This window comes from Sinohyriopsis cumingii, chromosome 8, assembly GCF_028554795.1.
Source record: "Sinohyriopsis cumingii isolate HCF-2022 chromosome 8, ASM2855479v2, whole genome shotgun sequence".
Taxonomy (NCBI): domain Eukaryota; kingdom Metazoa; phylum Mollusca; class Bivalvia; order Unionida; family Unionidae; genus Sinohyriopsis; species Sinohyriopsis cumingii.
Window position 1 is genome coordinate 83,227,350 of NC_142968.1, and position 26,412 is coordinate 83,253,761.

The 26,412-nt window shown below is 37.7% G+C and overlaps 1 protein-coding gene across 3 annotated transcripts in view; it reads left to right on the forward strand.

The window, feature by feature from the left end:
• The window catches only part of LOC149794014 (uncharacterized), a 71,886-nt gene that overhangs the window by 37,448 nt on the left and 8,026 nt on the right, over positions 1–26,412 (forward strand). For 2 of the 3 annotated variants that reach the window (XM_089967950.1, XM_089967951.1), the window contains exons 2-5: positions 6,793–6,837; positions 12,401–12,466; positions 16,312–16,386; positions 18,530–18,570. In XM_089967950.1, coding sequence (XP_089824076.1) covers positions 12,415–12,466; positions 16,312–16,386; positions 18,530–18,570 — 168 coding nt within the window. In that variant the 5' untranslated portion in view covers positions 6,793–6,837; positions 12,401–12,414. The remainder of the gene's footprint in view (positions 1–6,792; positions 6,838–12,400; positions 12,467–16,311; positions 16,387–18,529; positions 18,571–26,412) is intronic. The other variant, XR_016422923.1, reaches the window with a different exon arrangement.

Sequence of the window (26,412 nt, forward strand, 5' to 3'; positions counted from 1 at the left end):
ACAAAAAGCACCAGAGAGGACCAGAACAGCGGACATGATTTGTGGGCCCTAGAACAGATTATGCAGTAGGCCCCATTGACTCACAAATTGAGACAACGGTGGACCCTCTGACCGTTGTGGTCCCCCGTAATTTATCCTACCCTGTCTGCGTTCCTGGATAGGACTTACAAAGTTGGATAATCCATTTCTGAAAGGAAAGGGGTGGGTGGACGATTTTCCTATGTGACCAGAATTACAACTTGTACAAATCTACGTGTATTTAGATGACTCTTCAAGACTACATGCTCGCGAAAACATGAGGACTTACAAATCTCTTTGTTGCATATAATTAATTTCACAATGGATGGATGTATACAGGTGAACACAGCATTATCAATGCCAGCGTAATCAGATTCCAAGCCCAATCCAAGAAGCCACACGAGTTACACATAGCTGATAGTACTGTTGCAACTGGCCGTTGCAAATGTATCGCATGGTCAGTTAACTCATCATTATTATCCATATTTGTTCAAGGAGGTAGCAAACTAGAGAGAGAGAGAGTAAATTCCATAGCCAATCCCAGGGCCGGCGCTACCATATAGGCAAACTAGGCAGCCGCCTAGGGCGCTGATTTGAGGGGGCGCATTTCTCCAAATCAACAACAGTTTTGAAAAATAAATAAATAAATTTCAGTTTTATTGAGGGTCGTTTTCTTTATCCTGGTTTATTTCATACAGGGACAAATAATCGGGTAGATTCAGTCTGACCGAAACACCAGGCTGACCGAAACAAGCAAAATGATTGAGTGAAAATCGCGCGTATACGAAACTTTCAGGACGTAATTACGTTCGCGTGTTTTTATAGGCCACGAGTTTTTCCGTGGAATCACGCGTATACGAAACCTTCAGTTTTCCGCGGGGGGGGGGGGGGGGGGGGGGGGGCGCCAGAATCTAACCTTGCCTAGGGCGCCATATAGTCTAGCGCCGGCCGTGGCCAATCCAATGTATCATAAGCAGTTTTGGGATTCACATTCATTCCCATTTAATTAGTTAACTAAATGGCAAATCTTTGAGGAATCTGCATAATATGTGTTGCGCAGCCTTTGGTGTTCATTGTTTGCTGCTAATTAGACAAGTTAACTCGTTTATTTTCGGAGTATTCATTACCATGCAGTCATGGGGGAGGGGGTAAAATGAGATTCACGATGCAGTAACATAAAGCAATATATACTCATTTGTTGTTAAAAATACTTGATGAAAACGTACAGTTCAACTCTTATACTTGTGGGCTGGCATAATACTGTATACTACTATCTGCAGCGATCTATAATGACAGATGTTCTATTCATGTAAGAAGTGAAGGTCATTCGAATTGCCCTACGTCAAATGCGCATGACCGTACCGGATGCGGCTATGGGATAGGTTTGGCCAGCTAAAAATAGTATCTGAAAATGATCTATACTCAAGCCGGCATCCGCTACATATACGGAGTTCGTGGATATATTTTTTTCTTTAATAAATTCTGCATGATGAAAAAAGAAGGAATAAATGATGACATTACAATGTTAGTTTATTTCATTTTATTTTCAAAGAAGTGTTTGTTTATCAGTTTTATTGGGGGGGGGGGGCACAAATTCAACACAAAATGATTTCCTTTCTTATTTTTATGGAATAATGGAGCAAATATGATTGACGATATTGACCAGTAATGACAAGCTTTCAATTTACGCGCGCACACAATAAGACAACTTGAAAAATAAAAACAAACAATGAAATTAACTAATAAGAGCTTCATATTGCAGCAACTAAATACTGACAAAATGCTCAACATTATTCTCTCTCTCTTTCATGTAAAATACAGTGTGTATTATATGCAGCAGTATCTCATGTTCACTACCCTTAGAAAAATGTGTACATATTCTCTAGAATATTATCTGTTAAGTATTTTTGTTTTATAAATCAATATTGATAATCTGACCGGAAGACTTAAATTGAGAATGCCGATGTGCAGATGCATATATTTGAATTGCTAGGTTGAATAGAAGGGATAAATGTACGTCATATCCGTTTTTGACACTCGGAAACTGCCGATTATTTACGGAGATTGCCGAATAATTTGTGTTATTTAAAAAAGCAGATCTTTAAGTCTAATTAAACATTTTTATGGTGTGCATACATCACAAATGCGTTTTGTTTGTGGCTGTAATAATAGCACATGTTTGTACAATATAGGTGGCCAGTTACCTTTAAGCTAGCCCATATATAGCGGGCTATATATAAAGTGTGTTGTTGGTCCTTCGAGTTTAGTCAGTTCTGAGCCAAGTTGGAGCCTCCGGCATTGTAGACATCTGCTGCAAAATTATCTGCTCCTGGGTCTTTTCCATTTGACGTCAGGTCAATTGCTTTCTCAGTTTCAGGTAGTGCTCGATGATCGGCAAGTGATACGTTGATTTCCGCTTAGGGCAGTCAGTTAAAAATGCTTTCATACTAATCGATGATTGATGATTGAGGATGTGCTTGAAATATTATGACGATCTTTGTAGTAACCATTACTTTATCCATGAACAATGTCGTGCCATCAGCACACGGTATTGGAGGTATTCCTGATCAATGGCCGGTAGATTGCATTCCAAGCATAATAGAAGTTCTTCGTGCTATTCCTGTCTGAGAAGAACTAAATCTTAGCAGCCTTGTTACAGAGCCACGAGTCGTGCAACTCTGTGAGCTTGGATTGGGTGTCATGTTGATATTGTTGAAGAATGCTTTCTTAGATAATGATGTACTATCTTCTACGACAGCTCCGGTTGCCTATGTAGTTCGATCGTCCACTTCGGATGCGAGAGGTCGCAGGATCGAACCCTGGCCGAGTCATACCAAAGGCATATGAAAATGACAATAATCCCTCAGCATTATGAGGTTAATGTTCGGACTGATCGGCCTGGTGTCAAAATAATGTGACTGGGTGGGACATGATGCTACGTGTCTGCGGCATTATGCCCCAGTGCTAGACATCTCTATCAACTGCTTCAATGCAGACATTATAGCGACATGACTGACAGAATGCTACTTTACAAATCCAAATCACACACACACACACACACACACACACACACACACACACACTGTCATCTAAACCGGTCCTTTAGAGTCAACCTTTCCTAGCCAGAGGCCTTCATATGTCAACATTGTTCTCATCAAGCCGGTGTTGATGTTTAAGTGCGTTATGACCTAGGGTTTTGAATATATATAAGTACAGAGAGGCTCCGAAGCATGCCTTGACGTCCTCCGGGTTTTGCAAGAATTGTTACTAGTTGGGTGCATGGTACATCAACAAACGCCTGTTTCACATTCTCCTGTTTCAGTCTGGAGACATAGAGCTTTATGGCGATTTTTGAATTTTAGTTGTCTGCTGCGCCGAAGCCGGATATTGAGCTTGTAGACAATGAGTCTTTGGCCAGTCCACTACTCTGGACTTTTCAAGGCCTTCGTCAGTCGGACAACCTGTCGGTCTCTTCTCCTTACGACGAAGTAGCGATGAAATGCACGTGCTTGTTGCGTCGGTGCATCAAAGACGTTTTGCTGAGGTTTGGCAGCCTGAATACTGTTTTTGATTATCAGGCTGCATTCAGGGCATTTCATCTTTAGAAGTTCGTTGCTGTTGTATTTTACAAAGCCATATTTGCCAATGACACCGCGCCATGTCTGGTGATCTGTGCCAACTCTAGCATTGAAGTCACCAAGGACGATGAGCTTGTCTGCTTTCTGTACTTCAGCAATAGGATACACCGGGTCTTCATAAACTTTGTCCTTAAGCTCATCTGAGATGGTCATGGAGGGTGCAATAGCGCTGATGATAATTGCTTTTCTTAGCCAGACAGTGGGAGTCTCATTTGCACGAGTCTGTCATTCACGTACTATTATTTTTTTTTTATTTTTTTTTTTGGGGGGGGGTGAGGTGGTTGATTTGTGAGCTTGTTGACCAGCTGTTATTTGATGGCAAACCCAACACCAGCCTCATGTCGCTCTTCTTTACTTCGTCACGACCATACGCTGATGTAGTGTCCGTTAGCGTGTGTACGTTCCAAGCATTGATAGTAACTGGTATCGCCTTTGTCTTCTCGTGTGAATTTCGACCACTAAGGTAGGATCCCCACCAGCTGCATTAGGCTGAACAGGGTTAAGGTGAAGCAGATAATGTTAAGGACACCTTTTGTACCCCTTTCCTCGTGCTGTGAATGCGAGCTGTGTGATCCAAAATAAGGAGCTCATTCGTCCAGGGGACAATTGAACTCTGCTGATGCATCAATTCAGTACAAAAGCAACCATATACCCGAGTCACCTATGTACAGGTCTGCAGCTACAGTTCCCATTGTATCCACATTTGGTGCTTAGTCGCTCACCCATCGCCACATGACTTTATGGTATCTGGTATCAGATTGTTGTGTATGTGTGTGATGGTGGGTGAGTGGGTAATAACATGGCTTGCTTGTCAATTTGATTGAAGCGAGTGAATGTTGCACGGAGTTACTGTCTCTTTTCCAAGCCTAACTTAATCGAGTGGCTCAACGAAAATGTTGATACGTCTACAGGCAAGTCTGGTTGCAGTTGCTGGCCATTACGCCCAACTATCATCTGTCTTAATATCGGAGGTTGGGGGTTGGGAATTGGTGGGAGGGTAATGGACATATCTGCTCGCAAAACATTCACCAGAAATGACATTCCAGAGAGTGAGAGGTTTAACTGATCATTCTGGTTCAACAGTTGCAGGTAGTACCGTTAACAGTTACTATCGAAAACACGCCTAGCCAGACCTGGCCTGACAACGAGTGTAAACTAAATTAGGTGTTAATGGATTGCGAATGGCTTAAGATTACGGCTTTTGTAAGGAGGTTTGGAGTAGAAAGTAATTATTTTCAACTGGAATTCAACAAAATACTGGCAGAATGAATATATGATGGATGGTAAACATTTCAATCACAATTACATTTTAATGTGTTTTCTTCTTTAATTTAAACTTGCGGCATCGTAGAACGGAAAGCGTGCAAAAGCAAACCACCGAACGTCTTAGTTATTTTATTTTCAGTACGATTATTTTTTCAGTTCAGTAGTTTATTCTCATAAGATAGTACATACAATAATTATTGCGTTAGCGTCAAATGCGATACATACATCTTTAAACAGAAACATCAAGAAACGTCATCTGTCAAATGCTATTCACGCGTCTCTAAACAGAAACTCACGAAAAGTCATCAATAAATGTTGGAAAGGGGAGGATAGACACATATAATCAGTCTTTATAACAAGTTACTGAAAAAATAAGTTATCTCATCAAACAAATTTAGATAAAGTACATACTGTCTTATTATTACTACAAGTTACCTAAATGACTACTATGATACATGGATGTTTTGCTCCAGGAATGCATTTTCTAATTAAATTCACTGGTAAGTTAGTAGATACTAGACACACTAAAAGAAATGATGGTCATATTGCGTATTAGGGTTGTCACATAAAATGCAAAAAGATGTTCATATTCCGTATCATAATTGTCACATAAGATACAAAACGAGGTTCCTCTTCCGTATCATGGTTGTCACATAACATACAAAACGAGGTTCCACTTCCGTATCATGGTTCTCATATAACATACAAAATTATATTCATATTCCGTATCATGGTTGTCATATAACATACAAAATGATGTTCATACTCCGTATCATGGTTGTCATATAACATACAAAATGATGTTCATACTCCGTATCACGGCTGTCACATATCATACAAAATGTGGTTCATATTCCGTATCATTGTTGTCATATAACATACAAAATGTGGTTCATATTCCGTATCACGGCTGTCACATATCATACAAAATGTGGTTCATATTCCGTATCATTGTTGTCATATAACATACAAAATGATGATCATACTCCGTATCATGGTTGTCACATAACATACAAAATGATGATCATACTCCGTATCATGGTTGTCACATAACATACAGTATCTTTCACTTCAATTGATTTTCCAAGTTCAATTCTCATATTTTGAGAAAACACTCGAGTGTTTTTCCTTGCTGATCAATATTTATGATTGCATTAGAATTTGCAATACTTCTCGAGGCGAAACTCAGTTTGTATGTTTATATAGAGATTGTTTATCTTCATTTTCTAATTCTATTTAAAGTATAGTTTAGCAGTATAACCGAATGAATTATCTTGTTTGATTCGATTTCAATCAATTCATTATTTGCAATTTTAAGCTAATACGTAACTAACTGAACTAAACATAAGTATTTGAGTGAGATTATTCCAAGTTCACTGTATACACTGAGGCCAGAAGTAGATAATTTTAGATTTAACAAATTTGTTAAGTAGTTCTGTTGTACATGTTCAACGTCAATACAGATGTTATTATGTAAGATTTATAAAATTGGAGAGCAAGTAATGCGTGAACTGAGTACCAAACTGTTAGATAGCAAGCAATGTGTGAATTGAGTATCAGACTATTGGATAGTAAATAATATGTGAATTGAGTACCAGACTATTAGATATCAAGAAATATGTGAATTGTGTGCGAGACTATATGTGTACTGGCATGCTTCTCAATATTATACTCGTTACCAACTTAATCAGCATCTTTAAATTTCTTCTCAACAGATTTCATGACATGGCACTTTAATGATAACTAATATGTGTGTGTGTGTGTGTGTGTGTGTGTGTGTGTGTGTGCATGTATGTAGAGGAGTTAATTTCATTTTATGCAGACAGTGTGCATGGTTATTTGCTTTCACATGATACTAAATTAATTTCAGATTCAAGCAAAGAAAAGGCCAATGGACAAAAAGAAAATCAAAGAGGTTAGTCCAGATCTTTGAAATAATGTAGCACATTCTTTCAGCATACCGTATCCAAATGTACCTCCTAGATGGAAGACACTTCTAAAGATCACTATGTAGAACCTTTGCAGTCCGCTATAATACCATACAATATGCATTAAATTACAGTACAGTATGCCTTATCTTACCGTACAGCATGCCTTATCATACCGACCGTACAATATGCCTTATCATACAGTACAGTATGCCTTATCTTACCGTACAGCATGCCTTATCATACCGACCGTACAATATGCCTTATCATACCGACCGTACAATATGCCTTATCATACCGACCGTACAATATGCCTTATCATACTGACCGTACAATATACTTTATCTTACCGTACAGTATGCCTTATCTTACCGTACAATATGCCTTATCATACCGTACAATATGCCTTATCTTACCGTACAGTATGCTTTATCATACAGACCGTACAGTATGCCTTATAATACCGACCGTACAATATGCCTTATCATACCGTACAATATGCCTTATCTTACCATACAGTATACCTTATCATACCGTACAATATGTCTTAAATGACCTTTGAATTAATTTTGTCAAAATGTTCATGTCTAGACAGTGATAACCCCAGTCAATATTTTAGTTATTCTTTGACATAGTTCAGTTAAATCTTTCCGTATTTGCTTAAGGTGTTTATACAGTTGTTATCCCCACCCCACCCCCATTTGCTTAAAGTTTAGATCTCCCACATAAGATGAACGGACAAACACAAATACGATGTTATGTTCTGTTGACCATGACATTCTCAAATCATATTACAGCTTTCACATATATAAAAGTATTTTTAAAAAAAGACTTTATTCGGAACATAACGTTTCTGTCGATAACACTTCCCAACACCAAAAACACCGAGTGGCCGAGTGGTCTAAAGCGCTCTCTGTTACGGATCACTGCCATCTCACCTCTGTCTGCGTGGGTTCGAGTCTAGGATTCGGCCAATGTGGGTATGTGAGAAAGCTTGCCGGTTGCTTCTCGTGGGTCGGTGGTTCTTCTCGGGGTTTTCCCGGGTTCTTCCTCCACCATTAATACTGGCCGCCATGCATAGCCTATCGTGTGCTAAAAAATGGCGTTAAACCCCACAACAACAACAACAACAACCAAATACATCGCTTTGTGGGGCCCCGAGTGGCCGAGTGGTCTAAAGCGCTCTCCGTTACGGATCACTGCCATCTCACCTCTGTCTGCGTTGGTTCGAGTCTCGGATTCGGCTAATGTGGGTATGTGAGAAAGCTTGCCAGTAGCTTCTCGTGGGTCTGTGGTTCTATCCGGGGTTTTCCCGGGTTCTTCCTCCACCATTAATACTGGCAGCCTATCGTGTGCTGAAAAATGGCGTTAAACCCTACGACAACAACAACAACAACATCGCTTTGTCTGCAATTCCGAATGTTTTCACAACATGTACTCTTATCATTGGCTGTCAGATCTACATCTTATAAGTAGATCTCGATTTTAATCAGCTTAGTGCTAATCCATACTTCAACAATTTACATACAAACACTTAGGTGGAACTGCCACACAACAGGACTGCCACAAAATGGGACTGGCACACGGTGGAACTACCTAACGGTGTGACTGTACAGCTAAGATGTCATTAGCTGACAGCTGATGTTAGGCTGTAATATCGTGCATGGGACAGTACAGCTGGTCTTAGTACTAACTAAATTCACCCACAGAAGCACGTGTTTGCTATTAATAGACTGCGCAATTACATAATCCCTGTTATTGGCTCCCTCTTCCATATGGATAAACAGTTGTGATAGATGTTCATAAAGATGATGACAAAAGTAGACTGGATATTTAGCATCTGTAATATGCATATGCACAATTATGTAGTTTTCATTCGTCTCAAATAAACTAAAGAATTCTTAAATTTGTTATGCATATTTTCAGTTTATAGACAGACGAGGAACTGCAAACTGGTTATATTTAATTTTGATATTCGTAACTTGAGTTTTACATTTTTAGGCTGTACAGACAGACAGACAGACAAACGCAAATACATATATACATAATCTTATTGTTCATATCACTTGTATAATGCCATAGCTGATATATTCAGGCGAATGACTGTTATAAAAGATTGACTTCGGATATGATAAATTTCCTATCTCTACCTTCATACAAAATGTTTATTTTAATAACAGTAATACATTACCTGTTACTAGATTATAGCTTCCACTTAGTCCACAGTCCAAAGTAAATTTTCTCCTCTAGAAAAAAAATAAATACGGTCTCAGTCTGATGCCTTAGTGCTTTTCGTCATTCCGAATATCGTCCTTCTTTTCTTTGGACTTATTGTTGTTATCATTTCTCCTAAGTCATCGCGTGTTTTACATTTATATCTGAACTATTTAGTTAATATTAGCGGCTTTGATGCATACGCTAGCTAACGGGACAACGAACATTCCATACTAGTTAACAACGAATGAGTTCTTTGAGAACCCGGTTGCGTCATTTCGTTCTCTCTGTCTAGTGACTCCATCTCCATCCCATCCTCGTAGTCAGGAGACTAGAGATAAGGAAATATAGACTTTTTCTAACACTTAAAACTACATTTACCGACTTCTTCCCCTCATCTGTGTCTTTCTGGTCTTTGGACATTGTAATTGTCTTCAGTTTATGCTCGGAATGCATCTGATTTTCTGCTGATGTCCCAACGGCTTTAACAAAGAGCTTGATACAGAAGTTAGCATAGGGTCAAGGGTCAAGAGGCAGCCAAACAGGAGAAATGCTGATCAGTCTCATCTTTCACGATGCAGTCCCTTGTTTCATCGTCTGACCATAAAGTGAATCCGCTTTCTTGGCCACACAAGCCTCCTGCTCTAGATTTAGGAGTGTCCTAGGTGTAAATATCGACGGCGAGCTGGACCGGCCTCTCCTTAAGATCGTTGAAGCCATGGAGCTTAAACCTCGAACCTATTTGCCATAACTTCACGCGCAGATTTCTTTGTCACGGCCTTCTTCAGCCTTTCGAAGAAGGAGTCTCTGGCAGCAAGATACTAGATCTTCGTATCGATAGCACTTTTGTTGACCTTTTCCACCTCGTAGACTTGGACACGTCAAAGGTTTTGTTTGAACACGGCAAGGATCTGTAGTGATCGTCTCCGCTTGAAGCGGAGTCTTTATTCTGCTTTTTTTTTTTTTGTTGTTGTTGTTGTAGGGTTTAACGCCATTTTTCAGCACGCGATAGGCTATACATGGCGGCCAGTATTAATGGTGGAGGAAGAACCCAGGAAAACCCCGGAAAGAACCACCGACCCACGAGACTTTATTCTGCGGTTTAGTCAGTATAATGGCCTTCAGAGATGGCATGGACCAACAACACTGGTTGTTTGCCGCAGTCATAAATCCGGCTAAGCCGGATAAGAAGCGTCCCTAACCCGGGAGGTCTATGTGACCACGCCTAAACCCTTTAAGCATGGGTATTAGCAGAATTGCCATACTCCTCTGAAACTACATTTTGCCCTTGTTTCATTAAAGGGGCGACGAGAAGAGCCAGGATATGAAGAGATAGGGAATCGGCCCTGCGAAAAAGACGCACACTCTTCTGCCAAATCCCCATCTTTCCGAATCCCAGTATGTGCTATACTATGCATTTTTTTCAGTGGCCTCGGAAAATATGAGAGTCTTCGTTGCCAGTACCCTCCACCCCTGTAAAGACCTCCATTTGGGTTCACCAGACCAGTGTTCCGCTATACAGGTATTATGTGCACTGGTGGTGGGAGCCTTCATTCTGAGGTGGAGTCTCCTGTGCGCTTACGCCTTCTTACCTTTCAAAATAATCCATAAGTTTCTTCACAGACTAAGGACTTCTATGTCACGGCTCATCCTCTGACATAATACTTCTGTGGCCCCAACGGCTGTGGTTTAATAATATTCTCTACTTGTTTTTAGACACATCCAGGGAGTTCACTCTGAGGAGGGAACTACTATCGCAGTACAGTACATAGGGTCTTCCCTGCATAACAACCACTAGATTCTCCACCTTCACATCTGACTCATATGAAGCCATCTATTGGTCATGATCGGTCTTCGAATATGGTTGCGTACGATGCCAAGTGAACAGTATTCAGTAATAAGGTGTAGTAGGTAACGCATTAATATGATCTGTTTTCTTTGGCCGCAGTTGTGGATTTTCTTCTCTTTCCTTTCGAAACAAAAACAAACTACGCAGTCTCTACCTTTTAAGGATACAAAACAACGATATATAGTACCTATAGGCTCCTGCATACGGTAAGGCCCTCATTTTTCAGAACTGATCAAGTACATCGTGCTTCTAAGACCAGTCATTCGTTTTTTAACGGCGAGCTGAAACATTTGTGTATTTATTTTCGTTGTTTAAACAACCTTATGAACAATTGAGTGAGGCTTCATTCGGGAGCTTTTCTTAAAGAGAGGGGAGGGGGTCTTTCTTTCCCAGCGTCAGGAGGAGGAGGAGGCAAAGGGTTGCTTGCAATTCATTGGCAGGTACGATTCAGTCTCACGTCTTTGCATGAACGGCTTTATGGCTTAGAGTCAGAAACCCTCATTAGTGTTAGAAGCAATTAAACTCCATTGTCTCAATCGCATGTGGGCTTGTGATCGTTACGACTTATTTGCTCAATTAGAGCTTTACGTTTCTTTTTGGCTAAATCAAAAGGGAAAATAAATGGTCGACATCATCTCTCTCCCTTCGAAGGGTGCGTACAATATTTCGTCAGCCTCCATCTCGAGGTCAGTTATTCATACTGTCAATAGAGTCTCTCTCTCTCTCTCTCTCTCTCTCTCTCTCTCTCAGATAAATCTTTTCTCGCGAAAACCAAAGCCAATGTGGTCAGGGCTGTTGATGCATATTGGACCTATCTTGATCACTGTACTCTAGATAATGTCATGAAAGCCGTTTTCTGGTTGTCTCCCTTCCCTTCATTCTACTTACATTGCGTCAGAGAGAAGGCATATGCTCATTAGCCTGGCAAGTTGTCAAAAATGATCCTCCAGTCTGCAGTAGAGCACCATACTTACAACAGATGGTTTGTTCAATCTGCCAGCTAGTCATGGTTCCATCAGCTTGTCTGTGAGATGGAAAACGTGCGCAGTGTACAATAGTATATACATTATTGCTATTAAAATGTGCTTCTCATCAGTAAAACTAAGTTTAGTACATACCTATTATTATTATTATTATTACCAAACTTCTCTCCTCACCCACCCACCCCCGCTCTGGTGATCTTTCTGACTCATTCCAGGTCAAAGAAGGATGATATTCGGAATGACGGAAGTAACTAAGGCATCAAACTAATCGCTATGTTTATTTTTGTTCTAGATCTCCTATTACTACCTTGTAACTAAGGCATCAGACTAATCAATATGTTTATTTAGAATTCTCCTTGGAGTAGGGCATAGCACCATGAAAAGTGAAAACAATGTAATAATAACAGGTACGTATTACATAATTAAAATTTATTTTGCCACTCAAAACAACGTTTACGTTATGCTATCTGCATCTCTACTTGTCTCAAATTATTTTCTGTTCAGTACAGAGAAAACACATGTATGATGAAATAGACATCAAGGAAAATGATCAAGCTGGATCAAGCAATGGTGAGTTGACAAAATTATTATTCTTTCATGTTTTTGAACCAGTCAAAAATAGACGCATTTTGCTGTCCAGTATCAAAGAAAGAGTATAGATGTTGTAAAGACACATATCAGAGGCCATTGCAAGGAGGAGGGCGTGAGGGTAATTCTCGCCCGCCTTATAAAAGTACGACCCCAATGGGGCGGACCAAATATATTTACATTTCAACTAAATGTACTGGAAAACAGATTTTGAATTGATGATAAACAACCCATCATTTGGGAGTTTTGGAATAAAATATAGGGAGTAGATCTCAAGCAGAAAAAAGTGGAGAGAGGACTACCAATCCGATATATATATATATATAGCATGTAGTGCCAATGAACATGATAAATATAACACATAGTGCCACTGAACATGATAAATATAACACATAGTGCCACTGAACATGATAAATATAACACATAGTGCCACTGAACATGATAAATAAAACGCATAGTGCCAATGCACATGATAAATATAACACATAGTGCCTATGAACATAATAAGTATAACACACAATACCAGTGAACATGACAAAAAAATACATAGTTTCAATGAACACGATAAATATAAACATAGTACCAATGAACATGATAAATATAAACATAGTACCAACGAACATGATAATATAAACAGTGCCATTGAACATGATAAATATTGTGCCTATGAACATGATAAATATAACACATAGTACCAATGAACATGATAAAAATAACACATTGTGCCAATGAACGTGATAAATATAAACACAGTCCCAATGAGCATGATAAATATAACACATAGTACCAAAGAACATGATAAAAATAACACATAGCACCAATGAACATGATAAATATAAACATGGTGCCAATGAACATGATAAATATAACACATAGTACCAATGAACACGAGAAAAATAACACATAGTACCAATTAACATGATAAATATTAGTTATAGTACCAATGAACATGATAAATATAACATACAGGACCAGTGAACATGATAAATATAACACATAGTGCCAATGAACATGATAAATATAACACACAGTACCAGTGAACATGATAAATATAACACATAGTGCCAATGCACACCTGCATAGAACTTGTAATGGTTGTTTTTATGCTCCTCAGCTCGACATGGAATGTACATGGTGCAACACATAGCACGCAGAAATAAATTGACTTGTTCACAGGCAGATCTGTTTGTTATTACTGAGCATTCGTTTTGTACAGAGAATCTAACTCATTTAGATAAATGACGTGATAATTTCAAAGTAGTAGCGCTTCCTACTGAACGCATAACATGGTCTTATAGAGGTAATGGCGGGTATGCGTTGTTTTAAAGGTCATCACTATGCAAAGGAAGTAACATTCATACTGATTGGCCAAACATGATGGTGGTGAAAGTCATGAGACAGATGGAATCCAAACTTTTGATTGCAATATTTTTTCTCTCTCTCTCTACAACCAGAACTTACGAAATATATGAAATTTTTGTGATAATAGTTTTCATGTACATGATATATTTTTTTATTTGCTCATTATTTCTCCATTAGCTTTACAGTGTCACAATCATGCAGTATTTTCCATATTGCATGGTTCATATTGCATGACACTTAAGTCTATAAACGGTATAGTATATTAGGAACTACTTTGTAAACAAATCATGTGCACTCATGTAGTAGACGTTTTAGGTTTTAGTTTATTAGATTTGTTTGTAGATGAACTAAAGAAGCTGTTTCGTCTATCTGAAAATAGAGATGATACAGTGAATGATGTGGACGAGTTTACTGGGTCACAAATGAAACTTTCAAAAAAGTAAAATAATGAACGTGATATTCGCAATGTCCACAACAAACGTGCGAGACGCAGTATTGAAAATACCATTCGGATCATTTAAACAGTTATTTAGGAGAAATGTTCGTAACTTTTGGTAAATGGAACGGTACAGACTATGACCAGTGCTCACTGTGGTATATAAAAATAGCATAGAAAAACATATTAATGCAAGTGCATATCTATCAGAGACGTATAATTCAAAGTGCTAAATTCGAGAAAAACGATGCAACTGAAGGTTTTGGTAGAAAAATAAGGGCCTCAGAGCCAATAAGCCAAGATGACGAAGGATTCTTATTTCCTCTGCCTGAATAGGCTGTCACACACCGGCTGCTTTGCAATTTTCCACGTTAAAATTTTTTATACAATGTTATAGATTTAGGCTAGTGATAGGGTCCATACAAATAGCATACAAGTAACAATGCAAATATTTGTCTTCTATAGCTGGCAATAAGAATGACAAAAAGATTTGCTTATATTTTTGCATGTTAAATTTCCTCAAAATGTATTTTCTTAGTTAGTTCCGCAAAATCGAAAGTACATGAGCTATGTCATGTGTTTTAAAACTTGATTACACACCGCGAAATAGTAATGAAATTTCGACCACCTTCTTAACTGCAATAAAAATTCTCCTTACTACACTCAAAATTCAATGAACGTGATATTCCAAAGCGTCTTTTGATAATTTCAATTAAGAGTTCATATTTTTTCCCACATTATTTTCCAAACAATTCATGACAGAACACAAACACACATGCAGCAGATTACTGCTCAAATCACGTGTGCTTCCTGCGGAACTGACACAGCTAATAAATCCAGTCTATCACAAGGATACTTGAGTAGAATCAAACATAAAAATAAAAAACCCAAAACCCGAACAAATTCATCCATTCCAGTCCAACTGGAAATGTTGTTGCAATCCGTATTCATTCACAAAATGACTAAATTTCAGTTTTAACTAGACTAAAATGACAATTCTTTTCGAAACTAATGTCGAGCGCGCGACGAAGTTCACATTTCGCCGGGCGGTGCTATGTGTACATTAATATTGTTATTGTGCATTGATGAATTTACAGTTGTGTATTTATTTTGGAATATAGCGTAAATTCAATTACTTTGTTTCTTGTGTATTTGTTGTAATTAAACCTTAGGTAGAACAACAAAATGAGTATATAATAAAAGGTTTCTACATTTGTATATGAAAATATTAACTCGTTTTTTTCGGACTAATACTCTACTCCTAAGGTTCTCCAGTATTACTCAGAAAAACTCGTTCATATTTTGCCATACAAGTGCCGTAACCTAAACATATTCTGAGAAAATGTATGCTTCAGAAGTTAAATAGTTTTGTAAATTAGCGAGTTAGAACTGAAAACAGATTCAATTTTCTGATGGATAATTCAAGATTTAACAGAATTTTTTTTATCTCAGTTGATACTTAGAAACTAAAACAACTTGGCTGTATAAAAAAAAAATCTTTGCACAATGCATATATTTGGAAAGCCAACGCAAAGTATTTGTATTAATTTATTTATAATTTTGCTATCTCAAGATTTATAATAACCGATTAATAATTAATTAACTAACTATATCATACGGCCATATAAGTTTTGAATTTTCAGTTTTATACATTGCATTGCATTGCCTAAGTTATCTTAAAATCTTCAGAAATAGAGGAAATAAGAGAATATTAATCTATCAGTCAATCAGTCAGTCAATCAATCAATCAATCAATCAGTCACACAACCTAAAGGAAATTTTATTGAGAAGCTGAATTAGAGTGATTGTTATTTTTCTAATTTACACTCTGTACTAACTTGTTTACCACTGACGTATCATATACTTGTGTTTGTTATACTCAAGAAGCCGCTGAATTGGTTGGAATGTGTAGCAGATGTTACATTATCACCTTCGTCTTGGTCATCGGATTTTTTTAAAATGTATTTGCATTTATTCTAATTTTGTTCTTGTTGACGTATTCATTGTAGTATTTTATTTAATTTTTTAGCCATCAGAGTACATCCGTATGACAGTATAGACGTCGACGAAGGAAAGGTTTCCGTGCGAGCAGGAAGTTCTGAAAGTGAGCAGTGTTATTTCTTCCTTCCTTGCTTTTTTCCTTCTTTCCTTCTTTCCTTTATTCATTTCATGTGAATTGGCAATAAAGGCTGAAAACACACAAGAGTCTTAAGGTTCCGACTCTTGTGTCAGTAAGACGGGTTTGGACGTCGAATTTTTTTCAGAAAGATTAAGCAAAATCCGATCTCTTCGTTACTGGTACAATAATTTTGCTGCCTTAATAGAATAAACCCGATGCGCCCTCCGGTATATCATGAGAGAAGACTAATAAAACAGGAGCTACGATGGCGTAATGGGTAGCATGACAAATTCACGATCGAAAGGGTGCAAGTTCGATTCCTACAATCGACTAGCAAGACTCGTTTACAGAAGTGTGTTTTGGCAAGGCAGTTTTTTTTTCCAATTGCATCGGCACTAAATAATCTGCTTGTGTTGCGGAACACAAAACTTAGACTAGATAGTATATTCATGTGACTAGTTTCATCACGTGATAGTTTTCTGTCCCGAATTAGGTAAGACAACATCCGACTTGAAGGTTTGGGGTTTTCTGAGTACGGGAGAGCGCATCGGGCCAAATCTATATTCGCGAGCCTGTAGATGGTTAGCTTAAAGGACTCCGCCGTTTCCTTAAAACACAAGTACATACTGATTTCATGCAGCGAAAAGTATTCCGTTTAATGTGACATTTTATTTTTATTGGCATTACACAATGTAAACGTTGTGAATGTTGTCCAAATCAAAGACACCTGTCTTAGTCAAAATTTAGTGTTATTTGAGTATAGACTGGTGCACTTTTGTGAGAAAGAATGTATCTCTTTCTATCAAGATTTGTATACACACAGTCTGTTTTATACCTCTATTCTGGATCACAAGTACCTACGTTATAGCATGGTTTGAAATAATAAGCTGACTGCAGTTTATTTATATTTCAACAGCTGGTTCGGTTTTTCACATGTATTGTATCCACAGTATTTATTTTTATCTGCTTTTGCTTAATCATCTCATATCGCATTTCCATTTGTAATCTTTGGCAAATGTTTCACTGTTATTATTTTACACAATTTCACCATTTATCGCCGAAAACAACGAAAACTTGCATTATCTCAATTTGATATTTGTGAGAAAGCTGTACATGTTGCTTTGGAAAAGAATAATAGGCCTTTTGTGACCCTATGACCCTGAGTGTGTGATGACGTGGCGATCCTGTAAGTGAATTGCTAGTATTTCTCTCTTGCTTTCTCTCGTACCTATGTAAAGTATCGGATATACTTTTACAAGTCTAGGAAAGCAGAAAAGCTCTTTGGAATACACATGTGCCTTAGAAATGTTACATTGTTTGTCCATGTGAGAAAGTCATGGGGGACAGATGGTAGCAATATGCAGTTTCGTATTTTGCATTAGATTTTTAAAACAAAAACTATATCGCAGGTTTTCCTCACTGATAATCCTGTCTATATCTAGCAGACCTTGTATATTTTAGAAGTTGTTAAAAGAACTTCTAATTTCCTTTGTTGCTTGGTGTATGTTGCCTGAGTGTAATTTGACTTGGATTTCTTCAGATTGCATATTTTTTTTAAATTACTGCTAACTTCGCCCGGTCTATATATATATATATATATATATATATATATATATATATATATATATATATATATATATATATATATATATATATATATATATATATATATATAGAGAGAGAGAGAGAGAGAGAGAGAGAGAGAGAGAGAGAGAGAGATTAAATGTATTCGTTGCAATTTCAGAAACTGGTATTGTCTACTTTGGCAAAAATCGTTTTCCTATGTTAATAACTACTAAAATTAGTTTGCTTTGGGCTATTCGGGCTATTATTTGATCACATGGGGGCAGCCATTTTGGTCATATGTGTGCTCAGATCATATACAGTTTCCACAAGTATAATGTGTAAAGAAATTTCAGGCACAGTACGTAAAGGTAGGATAGCGGTATGCCAACATTCTCTCCAATGTGCATAGTGCAAATTCAAAGAACTTCACCTTAAACCCGTTACTGTCTCAGAAGTGCGTAATTTTTGTCGAACGCCATCTATATCACATTGAAATGAACCCGATGACCTGGAAGTGACATCATTTTTCCTTTCACTCAGTGGATGTCCATTTCATTTGCAGCATTTTGCAGTCTATCGACTAATGCGAATCCAATTTGCTTGGTAAGGAATGAGAGCACAATGATTAGTCACATATGTACTGGTTCGTGGTAGGGAAATTCCATTTACATAGTCACAAGTTGTAGAGCAAGAAATCCACAAAGCTAAGTTCCACCCCGAAAAATGTGAACGTCGGGTGTGATTTTTCTGTCCCAAACTTAAGGTTCTCTGGGTACATAAAAATAACACCATTTTACATGTGACCCAGGCGATATCTATAGAACGTCATAGCTGTCTTAATTGGTCCGTTTTAAATACATGCGCTTGAAACTAGCTTTATGCTGCGCATTCCTAAATATGTGCTGTGCAGTATCACATGTTGTGTATATATTAGTTCATTGTATGCATACAGTATTATATGTTGTGTATATATTACTAGATTGTATGCATAGTTTTATATGTTATGTAACTAGATTATGTGCATATCGTATTATATCTTGTGAATTTGTTACTGTAGTAGGTTAATTTGTTACATATTGTGTATTTATTACTATATTATGTACATTTCTTATTATATGTTGTCCATATTTTAATATGATATTATTGGATGAGCAATGTTAAATATATGATACGGTTGTTTCATTATAATGTTGCATTCCATTTCATATAATTTCATGTTCTGTTGTTACTATGTGATGTCCATTCTTTATTATACGATGTTATATGTTCTGTATTTCTAATTATATAATAATAATAATAATAATAATAATAATGAGGACTATAGCGCCTAATATTTAGAAGCTCTAAGCGCTTTATAACATTAGACAACATCTATAAGATAAAAAACATATATAATGATATGATTACAAACACAAACACCATGAAATTAGAAAACATAAAATACATGCTGAAAATTTTGAAGGTAGGGAACATTATTGGGTCTTTAAGTTTGTTCTTGCAGTCGAAATAAGTGAGTTTTAAGAGCACTCTTGAATGGGATCAAGGTGTATTTGTGTCTAAGTTCAGCAGGCAATTCATTCCACGTTGCTGGGCCCTGGTATGCAAAAGAACATTGTCCATTTGACTTCGTTTTCGTAGTGCGAATAATGAGTATACGATTGTCATAAGAGGAGCGTAAGTATCTTGCTGGTGTGTACACATAAGTGAGGTCGGAGAGGTATGTTGGACTAGAGTCCGTCAGTGAAACGTAGTACACAGAACAAATTTTGTGTTTGATTCTGGATCGAATGGATACCCAGTGTAGGGTACAGAGCAGCGGGGAGGTGTGCTCTGATCGTGGTACTCTAAGTATGATCCGAGCAGCTGTGTTTTGAACTTTTTTAAGTTTCTGAATTAGATATTAAGATGAACCAGACAGAATTGAGTTACAATAATCCAGTCTTGAAAGTACTAATAAACATACAAGTGTTTTAGTGGCATCAACTAAAAGATATTTGCGAATGGAGCTGATGCGTCTTAGCTCAGGATTTGCAGCCTTGCATATGTTCATGACATGTTGGTGCAAAGTGAGAGTACTGTCCAGAGTGACACCTAGGTTTCGTACTGACTGTGAATTTAATGTTGGTGTTACTGATATCTATTGTTTGAGGTAAAGGATGTGACTGAGAAAGTGTTTTTGTTGTGATCAGAATGGCCTCAGTGTTATCATCATTCATCTGCAGCTTGTTACATGTCATCCATGATTTCACATCAGAAATGCACCTCCCTATGCCTTGGATGGTAGCATCAACTTCAGTTGGGTGGCTAGATTTGTATATTTGGGTGTCGTCAGCGTACAATTGGTGAGACACTGGATGATGATCTATGACACTTGAGAGTGGCTGAGTGTACAGAATGAAGAGAACAGTTCCAAAAACAAACCCCTGTGGAACACCACAACATATATTAACTGGGCTGGATTGTATCCCATTTGCAGACACAATTTGTGTCCTGTTGACCAAGTAGGACTTGAACCACAGTAAGGCTGTATCATGAATGCCAAATACATGCTGGAGACTGTGAAGTAATATATCATGGTTTATTGTGTCATATGCTGCAGACAAATCAAGGAGGGTGAGGACTGTAATCTTTCCACTATCCAAAGCAGAGAGAATGTAATTAACTACTTTTGGAAGAGTAGTTTCCGTACTGTGGCAAGGGCAATATGCAGATTGTACATTGCTAAAAAGACTGTTTGAATTTAGATGAGATACAAGCTGGGATGGAACAACCTTTTCTAAGATTTTTTATATGAATGGGAGATTAGAAACTGGGCACTAGTTCTATAAATCGTTATGGTCGAGTGTTGGTTTCTTCAGCAGAGGTTTTACAATGGCAGTTTTGAAAAATAACGAGTATTCCCCGGATGAGAGAGAGGTATTAATAACATCAGTTAGTGAAGGCAATACTGGATCTAAGCACTCGAGCAGCAGTGATGTTGAAATTGGATCAAGTTCACACGACTTTGGTGCACTTTTCATCACGATTGTACATACTAAGTCGATAAAGACAGGTTCAAATGCTGCTAATGGTTGCCGCTCAAATTCTGTATCCCAACTGTATGGTGACGAGTCAATTGAAATTGTGTTGTCAAGCGTATCTCTAATTTGTTTGTACTTTGTCACGGAAGAAATTTGCAAACAGGTCCGGAAGGTCTACTAGAGAGAAGGTAGTTGGAAGTGGTGTACATTTGTTCCTTGACATTAGCTTGTTAGTAATCTCGAAGAACTCTTTGCAGCTGGAACTTTCCATGATCTTAGTACTGTAGTGGGCTGATTTCGCTGCATTGACTATGTTTGTGACGTTCTTCTTAGCGGCTTCATAGATTTGCTTATGAATAGTGAGTCTGGTGGAAAGCCAAAGCCTCTCAGCTTTACGGCGGTCTCTTTTCGCAGTGGGAAGCTGGTCCTTAACACTGCTATACCATGGAGAACACCTTTGAACTGATATTCTGCATTTGGTAGCTGGTGCATGTTTGTCGACCAATGAACACCGACAGTTATCTAGTTGTTCTGCTGTAGGAGGTAGGCAAGTTGTTAGGTTTGCTTGGATGTCATGCATTAGTTTGGTTCTATTTATCATACGGAGGTTTCTCTTAGTAGCAAATAAAGGTGGTTGGTTATGAAGAATCCAGTCTAAAATGTGACCATGTTTATGGGTGGGTTGGTTAACTGACTGTTTGAGGTTGAAAACATTAATGGAATCTAGGAGTTTTTATGTGTTTGGGTTTCCAGGACAGTCAAAGTGAAAGTTGAAATCTCCAAGAATAATCAGGTTGCCACCTGTCGAATTTCCATACTCCATGAGATTCGGAAACTGCTCCAAAAAGAGACATTCATGCAGCTTGTTTTTTCTACTAGGAGGAGGGTGATATAGGCAGAAAAAATGGACTGACCTTTGTTCCAGTGTAAGTGTGGTTTGGACTAGTTCAAACGATGTGTGGTAGAAATGGAAAGATGTGGTGTAAGTTAAAACGCTTGATCATGGAGTTCTTTGTGATGACAGCAATTCCACCTCCGCGAGAGTGGCGGGGGAACGACCTGATGGAGTAACCGGTTGGTGTTAGATCCGCGCACTTGGGCCCATCGCCTGATGTTTTTACCCTTGTTTCTGTCAGGAAAAAAACGTCGATATTCTGATTGTTGATAAAAATTACCTATTTCTGTGCGCTTTTCTGGTGATCCTTCTGCTTGGGCATTGAATAATGCAATAAGCAGAGGTATCTCTTGGATAGTTGACACAAATGTTGACGATTTAATAGGGATTTGAATTAGGTTATCTAAATTAACGGTCGAATTTTTTAATTGTTGAGCCGGAAAGGGCATAAGGGAGATAACTGGGATTTTTCGTCCTGTTCTACGCCGGCCAGCTTTGAAACGTTTCTTTTTTCGCTTCTGTTAACATTTAAGTAATGATAATTGTAGTCCCAGTTCGTTTAGTCTAGAGCACAATGTAGTGTGGAGAGCCAAGGAGTGGTTATTTAAAGCAATTAATGAGGGTCCGTCATAGCATAAAAGGGTTGACTGGCAAGTATCACGTGATGGGGGTTTGTTCAACAACAAAGGAAGTTGTAGCAGTGGAGCAAGACAGCTGAGAAAAAGTCTAATTAATTGTTCTGATTTCCAAACCAAGGAGATGAAGAAACACATACGAACTGAACAGCCAATGCATGATGAACACAATAACGTAGACGAAGACAGGCAACAAGCACATCTGTCATGAAAAACGGCACAAAAAAAAAACAGAACAACTGCTAAGCGATAGCGGCCATCTTGTAATCAATGCGCATTTCTAAATATATGATGTGCTTTTCTAATTACATGATATTCAGTTCTAATTATATGATGTTTGGTTCTAATTGCATGATATGTGGTTCCGATTATATGATGTGTGGTTCTAATTATGATGTGTGTGTGTGTGTGGTTCTAATTATATAATGTGTGGTTTTAATTATATGATGTGTAGTTTTGATTGTATGATGTGCATCTATTCAAAAGGTCGTCAGTACACAAGTCTGTATCAGTGCCTGTCAGATCTACTTGTTATAAGTAAATCTACGCTTGAATCAGATTCACATATTGACGGGGGGGGGGGGCCGAGTAGACAAGCGCTCTCCGTTACGGATCACTGCCATCTCACCTTGTCTGCGTGGGTTCGAGTGTGGGATGCGCCCAATGTGGGTATGTGAGAAAGCTTGCCAGTAGCTTCTCGTGGGTCGGTGGTTCTTCCCGGGGTTTTCCCGGGTTTTTCCTCCACCATTAATACTGGACGCCATGCATAGCCTATCGTGTACTGAAAAATGGCGTTAAAACGAACAACAACAACAACATATTGACATGCAGCGACTTTGATCATATTGTGACTAACTAGGATTTAAGGTTAATTTCGACTCGTCCCTTTGTTGTTTGTTTGTTTTTTCAGCAAAGCAGGTTTTCTAAATAGCACGAAAAATTATTATTTGTTTCTTTTGTTTGAACCACGAATGAAAAGTGGCTTCATATTATAAATACCTTGGGTTAGTATCCTCATCACGTGTTGGTATAAACACTAACAAATTGTTTTTAAACAATCATTTAATGTATTACTCACAGTCAAAGGTTAGTTCCATATGTTTGGAAAACTAAAGATAGTCGTGCTGTTTAACATTTGTTACACTAAGATACTACCTGCTCTGCCATATGAAACTGAAATTTTCTGTAATGCAGGGAGTATATACAAACTAATGAAAATACATATTGAAACACGTTATTGAAACACATTATTATCACATATTGAAACCTCGACAATCTACTGCAAACAAATTTGCTCTGTGAATTAGGAAGAAAGTCTTAAATTGGCCTACGTTGTGAAAACAATAAAAATACAATGTCTGACAGTAAAATTCATATATATGTTTCAATATACAACTAATACTTTGGTCGTACTCATTCAGTTGGAAGGTACGGCCTAATAAAAAAATATACATACTCATTTTTGTATGGTATTAGAAAAGCTTGATTTATCCAAGATAAAGTTCTAAAAATAACACTAATGAAATCGTTCAGGCGAAAATATTTTGATATCAACAAATAAACATGGAATATAAACTTTAATGAATTAGATAGATTCTGAGTTTAAAATTTAATTAATTAGACTTATAATAATAATAATAATAACAATGTCTTTATTTTATGAAGGTGACACAGTACAAACACTAATCTCCTTATGGCCCTCAGTTATCTACATCTGTACAGGAAAATCTATAAAATATTGTTGGGAAACAAACATCCTAAAAAAAGGTATAATGGACTGGTGTACATACAAGCAACTAAATTTATATTCAGTACAAAGAGCACTGTGTTAACCAACATGTATGATTGTTAACATTTTCACACACACACACACACACATTTTGTATGATATATACATATACAAATATTCAACAAAGTTGGCCATAACCGATTATGGATATTATGTGGATTGCATCCATTTCAGACATCTGCGATGAGAGAAAGCTTCCGATTATGCTTCTGTAACATCTTTAGGTAGACATTTCCAAACAGTTGGACCGAGAAAGCCAAACTATTTTTATATAATTCAGTTTTAGGGCTTAAGAAGAAGAAAGTTGGATGACATAGAGCGTAGCATCAACAGACTACAAACTGTATTTGTATGACATTAGTAGAGAAACAGATCCAGATATTATTGAAAATTCATTGTACCTTATTTTACAGCTTTTATAGGCAGTTACTAAAATGTTCGGGTCACTATACATAGATAAGATCAGATTCCATAATAATATTTCTCTTTTATGAAACGCACTTTAACATAAAGCTGCATGTATCGTTTGATGCACAATCTGATGGATAATGATTTTTTTTTTTAAAGTCACTCACTTGTTTATTATTGTTAATCTTGCATGTATTGTGTAATCTGAGTCATATACCTCCACAAAGACAGCATATTTACTGATGTACCAGTTACAAAGGAAAATGCTTTGCAACCAGAAGTAGATATTGTGGCCCGGTGATTGAATTACATAAAGCATAGTGACAGTAGCTAACATAAGCTAATAGCTAAAAGTCTCTTGCTGTTTTTTCTTACACCATGAGATGACGTCATCGATTGCCCTACTGGAATACAGCTGTTTCGTTTTAGTAAGGATTATATAGGGACCATGACAATTCAATTAACTTTGTTTTCATCTCAGTACAAAATTTGAAAACAGACATTAATAATACGGACAGAAAATGGATTTCTGTGGGTGTCGTATGTGTACTGATTTGGTCTCAGTGTCACGGGTCTAAAATGTTAAGTCTCGTTTGGGCTCAAGGCATGTAAAAAACTTTTACCATGAAGGATTAAATTCGTAAGTAAATATCCTCTATTGTTCATGCTCCCTGTCCGTCAGTATGTTTTCACATAAGCCCCCTAAACCGCTGAGTGGAAATTTACCAAATTGTTCATCACTCAGTCACTGCATCCTCTCCTTGGGTCCAGGGAAAGGATGGTGTTTGGGTGGTGGTTATAATTATCCAAAAGTTGCTTTGTATGTTATGAACCTTGGTTCACTGTCTGGGTGGCTGTTGGTGTAGATGAACACTTGAGACGGGGGGGGGGGGGGGGGGGGGCGGGGCATGAAGTATGTGGTGAAAAGGAGAGAAATTTGCATTGATAATCCTTTAGACTTGCTCTAGTTTTTGTCGATCCCACGTCATTTGATTCGAGACGTTTATTATAAATTTTGGCTAAGATTTTTTTATTTAATTACACTTCCTTAACACGCTGATGTATTATGTTCATAATTTATATGATTTTTTTTATAAAGCAAAGACGTTTCATTCTGTAGCACACGTACTCCATCTTCTAATTACTGGGTCAAGGACACTCCATTCAACGATTTCCTATTAGTTGATTTTTAAATTAAGTTTTTCATTTCCTTATTGTTATTTTGAATGATTCTTTGGGTGTGTTTTTATAAATCAAAGACAGTTTATCGTATAACCACCTTTTGTTGTTGTTGAGTTTAATTATAGTGGCGTGCGCACATTTGTGCATGTGCCACTTTTTTCTGACTGCACCGCAGCCTGCTAGTTGTTCCTGGGGAAGGGGATGGTGCCACCTCCCCCAGGCTTTTATGGATTCAAGGAACCCTGATAGTTTGACCTCAATCTGTGGGTCCATAAAGGTCCCTACAGTTGAATGGTTGGCTGTCATTAGTGGGAAGGAGAGTTCGGGAACGGTCCTGCTTGCTTTACATCGCTGGTTTCTTGTTGCATTTGCCTGGTGTTTCTTGCAATTTTTTTTTTTTCGATTTTTTTTTTCTTTTTTTTTTTTTTCTTCAAAATGTTATAAAAGGAGGGGGGATAACCACCTGCCCACGGCTTTAACTTTGATGTCAAGGTCACACTCATATAATGTAAGACA